This window comes from Corapipo altera, unplaced genomic scaffold (assembly GCF_003945725.1).
Source record: "Corapipo altera isolate COAL_440 unplaced genomic scaffold, ASM394572v1 150, whole genome shotgun sequence".
In the NCBI taxonomy this organism is placed as follows: domain Eukaryota; kingdom Metazoa; phylum Chordata; class Aves; order Passeriformes; family Pipridae; genus Corapipo; species Corapipo altera.
In genome coordinates this window covers 2859571-2867586 of record NW_020884941.1, presented here as the reverse complement: position 1 = coordinate 2867586, position 8016 = coordinate 2859571, and the positions used below count along the sequence as shown (strand labels likewise).

Sequence of the window (8016 nt, the reverse complement as noted above, 5' to 3'; positions counted from 1 at the left end):
TCAACAGAATTCACTTCTTTAGGTAGAAGGGTGGATAAACCTGATGGATTTTAGGCAGGTGAGTTCAGATTCATTGAATGTGGTCTGCTCTGCTCCAGACTTACCAGAAAGTTCAGCCCAGTTTTATAGTATTTATAGTATTATATTTAATCTACTCCCTGACACAGCCATAATGCTGGAAGCACTGAGACTCAAATTGCTGAATCTTAACATTAAATTAGCTACTACAAGGTTCTCAAACTGTGCTCTTGTGACTGGTGACTCAGAGATCTTCTCAGCGAGTCTAAAGAATAAACGAATGTTTTTCCATTTAAACAGTTGTGAGCAAGGAGTCACTGGGGAGGGTGCTCCAGAGGAGCTCCTGTGCTCACCTGGCCCCTCGGAGGGGACCGTTACACCAGCACTCACCAGTGTAATAAACACTCTGCTCCCTCTAAAGCAGTGATAAACCACTGCAGTGTGAGCAAGAGACCTGGTAGATCCAGGAATTTTGTCCGGATCATCTGGCTGCTCCCAGTGGGTGAGCTCCCCCGGGGCTGTCACAGCTGGGTGTGTTGGTGGCAGTTTTCCTTCCCATTTCCTCTTTCCTGTCTGGCCCTGCTTTTCTTTTCCTTGTGTGCTCCTTCCTAAGCAGAAATGCCTTTACTGAGCATTGCAAGTCATCATGTGACTATCACAGAGAGACACCCAAGATGCCAACAGAGATTCATATTCTATACAATCTGTGTTTCCATATTATTTCACTGTTATATATAAACCAAATATCCCTTTGTGGCCACACATGAGGCAAATGCTTCAGACTAAAACAACAATTTGGAGTTGAAAACCAGCATTTTTAAGGAAAGGGATTTGTAATGTGATTTAATTGATTTATGTAATTGAAAACCAAAACAAAACACCACTGTTATGTACTATAAATGACTCCTTTGTCTTCTACAAAATTTAACTTGTTTACATGCCCTGCAGCCATCCTGAGAGAATAGAATAAACGGCAACTCCTCTTTGGGCCTATTTGAACAAAGAATCAGGAAAGGGAGGATGAGAGTGGCCAGAGGGTTATGAGAAGAGATGAGTGCTCAGATAAAAAGCAGCCCAAGGGAAGATTACAAGTTCTCAGAAAAGCAGATCAATAATGACGTTAACTATGCAGCTGCAAATGCAACTATTTGCATTTTGAAAACAATTTTCCCAACTACTTCACTGTGCCCAGAGTATCCAGAACACTCTCTGCAACAGATAAAACTCCTTTGAAAGGACAGTACTTTAATGGAAAGTCAAGATCCTGAGGAAGTCACTGTATTTTTCAGTACAGGACTGGAGAGCCCAGCTCACCTTCCCCTCCTACTGCTCACTAGGGTGGAAGGATCTGAGACTGCTCGAATTTACAAGTGACTCCCAAACAAGTTGCCACTGATTTTGTCTCCTCCCTTTTCCCTCTCTAGACCTTTCACCCTGTGGTTCCCCTGGGAAAACCATGACGAATTTCCACGTGGAAATTTCAGTCCCAGTGTTAGGTAGTCTCTTTTTGTTGTTGTTGATGGCCTTTCCTCTCTGCCCTCTTTCTCTTCACCACATTGAGACTCTTGACAAGGTCAAACAATTCATCTTTGTTTCTATATTTATATCTGGGAAGCTCCCTCTAGTAGCACGACATTTCAGCTGGGACAGCTTTACAAAAACAGTAGGTAAGACAGCTGATGGTACAGAGACCTGGCCTGGGAAAATAAAATGTGGTTTTGAAGAAATGAGAACATCCCAAGTGTTCATATAAAATGAGCACCACCACCTACACTAGGATCTGATCCCAGAATAAATAGTACTTCATGGCTGCCCAAAATAAAAGCAGCCCTGGCTAGGACAAGGTATTAGTGGGATCATTTAGAAGATGAGTGAAACACAGACACAAAGAAGTGAAACCTGAATGCATCCTGTCTAGATGATGATATAGCCGAGAGAATTGAGAGAATTTAGCAAGGAAGTCCTGAAAGAGAGGGAATTGCAGGAAACTAAAAAGAAAAATGGAGATGATGGGTTAAAAAATGCTTATTAAGTATTTGAAAACAAGTACAAAAAATAGAAAAGAGAAACGTACATCTGCCAGCACAAGAAAGGGAGAGAGAATGGGATAGCAATGGTGACAGACAGAGGGAAAGCAAAGTTAAATCAAGCAGTGGCTTCTCTGAGCTCAGCCCGAGTGTGGCTGCTGTGTGCACCAAGGGTTTGCTTTTGGAATGATGTGATTCAATGCCTGTGGTGTGACACTGCCCCAAGACTGGTATGCATGTGAATTAAAGCTACACAAAGGTGCTTGCTACAGGCAATGTCAGCTTAAGTCTATCACCTCCAATTCTTGACTCTTCCTCTGAAATTGTACCTCCCAAATTATGATTTTATATTGATTTCCACAGCAAATTTAGAAGTGCACATGATGACTGTGTGAGCAGTCTGGGGATCCCAATTTCACACACTCAGGCCATAGAGTTTCTTTTTGTGAAGAGCTTTGGGAGGAGTTTTAAAAGTTGCCTTGGAAAAATCTTGTCTTTCACAGGCTTTTTCAAAAGACTGTGGGAAGGGTGGCTAAAGCAATTCTGGGTATAATTTATAGCCATCTAAGTCTGCTTTAATCTGCTTCCCTGGGAGCAGTTCACTACTGGCTAAGTAGGGAGTGGGTTCCTTAGTGCCTGGGATTCCATAATGCATGGAGCATTTCCAGACATATTCTTACTGTTGTCTAAGCCCCCAAAACCTTCCTGTCCCTATAACCCACAATCCAAACAGCAGCAATCCTTGCCAAGGGGTGAATGCTGAGGATGGAGTGAGCTGTGCAAGCTGTGCCTCCTTCTCAGGGACCTCTCCCAGAGCAACAGTGCCGGTGTCCTGGATCACGTCCTTCCATGGGGACGGTACAAACAGGCTGGAGCTGATCTTGGACAAATTTCTCCTTTTGTTCCTCCAGGGAACATGCACATGGGGTCAGTTGGGTTTTTTTTTTCACTGTGAAATTGTCAACTCCCCCATGCAGTGACACACAGAGCCACAGCTTCAAAGAACATCTTTTCACTTTCCTTTCCTGCCTTGCCTTTCTGGCACAAGGAGAAATCCTTGTCTGTAAAATGTTGTTAGCCTTCAAGAGTGAATTGTCTGAAACTGGTTTTCCTTATTTATTTGAATTCTTACAGCAACTGCCCTCCAAATGCTGCCCAGGTAGTAAAGCTGTAATAATATCAGCCCAAGCCATTTCTTTGCTTTGGCATTCATAAAGTGGATCCTAGTAAGTCATGAACATAAGAAGTTTCTCAGTGTCAGAAAAACCGCAGAAATATGTACAACAAAATAACCTTCAGATTAGAATCATGTTTTCCACCTGATTGTCAATTTGAGGGATTTCTCCCATGCACAACCAAGGGTCATTAAAATCTCCTTCCCTCTTGTCTCCATTGTGGAGATTCATTTGAAAATACCTTGACGACTCCTATCCACAAAACTTCCTTATCTAACTGTATATGAATCACTTTGAAAGGAGCCACATTTCTCTTAGCAACCAAAGAATCAGTCTTAGCAACAAGACAGCTGGAGAATTTTGTGTTCACATAGTTACTCGTGGACAGTACGTTCTGTTTTCCCCTGGCATTGCTGTTTCAGTGTTGACTTAGTTAAGGGTAAGAAATGGTACAAATCAGGCTCTTGCTCACAGCAAAGACATCACTTGCAGGGCAGATGATGATCTCTCTACCTTTGATGCTGTCTTTGAGGAGCCAGTGCAAGAGCACTGACTGGAAAGTTGAGAATTTAAATTTTTGCTGTGACAGAATTACTACAAAGAAATACATGAGGGACCTGCCAGTTCCCAAAATCTTGACTTCCCCCCACAGAAACCACAGTGGAGAATCAAAGCATGAGTTCTAAAGGCTCACACTGCAGCCTCTCTCAGCATCTGTTCATGCTGAGAGCAGTTGGAAAGGCTGGATAGAAGATGACTTTCTTATATATATATATTTCCTATATTTTCTTTCCAAGGATAATTTGGGGATAAATATTATAGTGAGAGAAACTGGGAACATCAGAGCAATTGCCATGTTGGTTATTACCTGAGCTCAAGATTTACAGGAGTGTTGGGGAAGCTTCTCTGAGGAAACAATGCTAAGATGACATTTAAGAATAGGGCAATGTTGGAGTATTTTCCATTTCTCAATCCCACATCTGTGTAAGGAAGTGAGTTACCATCTGTACTTTGATCCTATTGAGAAATTCCAGGTGCAGGTACAACAGTCAGTGCACTCAGCCCTCACCCACCTTCCTTCCCTGTCTCCTCCCAGGGGCTGCTGGTGTCCTGCAGGCTGGTTTGATTCCCCCCCTGGTACTGAAATTGCAGACTGAGCTGGATGAGGTCCTGGAGCTCATCCTGAGCACCCTCTCCAGCTGCCTGCGCATGGAGGTTTCGGAAGCCCTGGCAACTGGTGCCATTTCTGCCCTGAAGGAAAAGCTCACACACCCCTCAGCAGCCATCAGAAGCAAAGCAGCTCAGGTCCTGCTAGAAATCAGGTAAAGGAAAACAAACCTGTCCATAATGCCAAAGCCCAAGAAAGTCCTCATTTCAGGAGTAAATCCATGCCATTAGTTTACACTGTGTTCCACTGCACATCAAAGCTGCCACATTTCACACATAAAGCACTATCAGCCTGAATGCACCCATAGATAGAAGGCTTCTAAATATCCTAACTGATATAAATCACTCAAAAAAGCAGATGCTGATCAGTCATTCCTTCTCCTTCTGTTTGTTTGCAGTATTGGCAGTGGAATCAGAATTTTTTTCCTGGTACAGCACTGCTGAGAAAAAAATCTTGCATGAAAAATCTTGTAAAAATAGGATTCTGACCACTGTGGAGGTAGAGAGAAGCTCCCTTGCGTTTTTGGACAACACTCTCAGAAAATTAAAGGTCCTGGGAAACTCTCACTGTGATTGAGGACAGAAATAGTTTTCTGACACAGGCTGCTGTGTACGTCAGGGATGGATCAGAAAAAGCAATCTTTATATTAAATTTGTGTATCAGAGAGTGGATGAAAGGAACAACTTAAGTCCACTGCAACCAGAAAATGTAATAAAAGTGTTCAACAGATGTCTAGTTTAAAGAGGCCTGCAGATGATGTAGTTTATATATCAACTGGCACAAAACATTTGCTCATGTCCTGTAACAAAGCGAGGTCTTAGAGGTAATTATCATGAGTCAGAGAAAGAAAGTCAAATGCACCTGGAGTATGGATATCAACTACATTCTAGGACCCTGCAGGAGCTGGGCCACATTAAATACTCCCCTTATTAAAGAGGCTGGAAACAAAGGGAGAAAATTGACCTGGGAGAAAAATGAATTGCAGACCCCTGATTTATCAGGTTTTAAAATCTGTATAAGGTTCAACAGCCAGGTTTCTAACTCACTGCCATTGGGACCACCAGCATCCTTAATCTTACATCCTGTTCCATGCTGCTGCCCATCAGTCTCCAGTGTTCATAAAGAGTTTTAAAAAAAAAAAAATCCAAATATCACCCAAAAATAACCTAAAAAATGGTGAAGCCCATGCACCTGGGTTACTGTGGTATCATCAGGGCTGTACCACATGTAGGTTCAACAGCCACCAGGCACAAACACACACCCCTTTAGTTCCCAGCTGGAACAGTCACTCCAAAGGGAGCAAACAGGAGTGTGCAGTGCTGGTGGCACAAACAGGCTGGGGTGGCTGCATGGTCTGCAGGCACAGTTCAAAAAAGCAACGTAACCATCTTTTCTACACAGTTCTCATCCAGAGGGAAAACTTCCGGTGTGTGAAGAAGAGGTTATCCCTGTGCTGGTGAGCCTGCTGGGAGACACGGATCCTGCAGTCCAAGCTAGTGCAACAGGAGCACTGATGTTTGCTCTTGTCACTCCTCAGGGTGAGAGTCAGAGGCAGTTCTGCTGGGAAACCTTCTGGAAATCCAATTCTAAGGAAACTCAGTAACAAAACATTTGCCTCCCCTATCCCCCAGTCCTTGGTTCCTGACAGTGTTAAAGCTCCTCAAGAAACTGTAAGATCAGGACATTTCTTCATATGTCTTGAACAACTACTGTTACTTCCCCACAGTGCCAGGGGGGAACAGGATATTTCACATATCATTCCCTTGAAGTAGGTCGAGAAGTTTTATCTCCCCCGCCTGCATCATTTCCCTCCAGAGTGCTGCTCCAGAGGGGGAACATTTCCCATTCAAGTCCAGAGCACACAGATCCACATACCTGGAGCTGTGCTGAATCACCAGCACTCAGCACAGGAGCGCTGCTTTCTGGAAACATTTTGTGGTTCCAGGCAGCTTCTCTCTCACAGCTGGGAGAGCAATGAATATTAATAAGGTCTGCAGCTCTCCCAAGTAACTTACATGACACTGAAAATACTAACTGCTAAATTCTCACTGTGATGAATGAGTAATTAGACATAAAAGACTCTTAATAACAGCAGTTGTGTTCCAGTCCTTCTCTGCAACCCTTCCTCTGGCTACCGGAGACAACACGGGAATGGATCTCAGTGTTTGAAGTGTCTTTAAAAATGCAAGAATGGGGCACGTTCTTTAGGGCATCTAACACACCCCACTCACCCCCCCCCCCCCTCCAAAAAATAGTTTATTCTATCATTTGATGCCTCATCTATTCATGGATAATTTGTCGCAAATGAAATCTTAACGTGCAAGGCAGATAAAGTGAACTGGGCAAGATCTTTTTTCTTAAATATAAACAGCTAGGAGCCAGCCTTGGTCTTCAGAAGAAGGGCACGTCCTGCCTCTGTGCACTGCACCCCCGGGGCTGTTCAGAGCTGTAGCGGGGCAGGGAGTGCCGAGTGTCAGTCCAAAAGGATGTTGATCAGATGTCACAACCAAAGCCGCTTTCTTTCTCTGCAGGGAGAGCCTCAGCCATGGCAGCTGCAGCCATCCCACCTCTGCTGAAGTTGGTTGCTGAGGAAACCAGCACAGCCCGTCTGAACGCGATCAAAGCCCTCACGTTGCTGGCTGAGCTCCCCGAGGGCCGAGAGACGCTCCTGGATCACACGGGCACATTTCAGGAGTGTCTGGATGATCCCCGGGAGGTCGTGAAAAGAGCTGCCCAAACCGCCATCCGAGCCATCGAGTGGAAACCTTTCTGCAGCCGCGATCTTTTCTAGAGATCTGTTGCCCTCTGTTGTTGTCTGGCTGTAAGAGGTGCTCGATTATATGAGACCTTCAGAACCAAAACTCTCTTCCTCACTTACTCCTGAGCAGTTCCCTCTGAAAAGTCATTTGCCAACAGATTCACATCTATATTGCAGGTCAGAAAGCAGAATAATGGGGAAAAAGAAAAGTTAGGAAGTCTGGAATTCTCCACTAGGAGTTATTGCCTGAGTTACCAAGATTTTCCTGATATAAGAAACCAGCCCTTTCTGTTTTCTTCATAATGTTCTCTACTTCTTTTTTTTTTTGAAACCTCAGCCTCTCAACCATTAATCAATAACTAATTACATCAGAGAGGTTCCTAATTAACCCCTCCAGCAGTCTTGCCTGTGCTGAGGAATTGATCTGACACAGGAATTTACATGACTTTTGCATCAAACATTTGTTGAACGTGAGATTAGAACCACTTAGAACATCAAGCCAGAAAAAGCAATGGCAATGTCATAGAAGGGCTTCCCCGAGAGAATTAGGAGAAAGGCTTCACTTCCAAGGGTAGCCCTTGGTAAAGCTGTGCTGGGGCCACAGCCCAGGGCCTCTGACAGGAGGGGGGTCTGGCCCTAGCTGGCATTGGTTAGGGCATGGAACAAAAGCACCTCTGGGGTTGTGCTGGTAGTTGGCATTCTGTAGTTCTGTAGACCTGTAATCTGACCTTTGAGTACCCAAATTAACAAGTATAATGGAAAGGTGTTCTGCCAGAACTGAAGAGTTTTGCTATCATGTCTCACTTTTTAGGGAGAAAGATGGGACAAGAGGAAAACTGATCTTACTGTCCTGATCTAATCCAACAGGAC

At 44.1% G+C, this 8016-nt stretch overlaps 1 protein-coding gene across 2 annotated transcripts in view; it reads left to right on the top strand.

Annotated features, from left to right (window-relative positions):
* The window catches only part of RSPH14 (radial spoke head 14 homolog), a 76334-nt gene extending 69085 nt beyond the window's left edge, over nucleotides 1-7249 (top strand). For both annotated transcript variants that reach the window (XM_027661546.1, XM_027661545.1), the window contains exons 5-7: nucleotides 4317-4542; nucleotides 5790-5926; nucleotides 6920-7249. In XM_027661546.1, the coding sequence (XP_027517347.1) occupies nucleotides 4317-4542; nucleotides 5790-5926; nucleotides 6920-7179 (623 nt within the window). In that variant the 3' untranslated portion in view covers nucleotides 7180-7249. The remainder of the gene's footprint in view (nucleotides 1-4316; nucleotides 4543-5789; nucleotides 5927-6919) is intronic.
* Nucleotides 7250-8016: the final 767 nt, after the last annotated feature.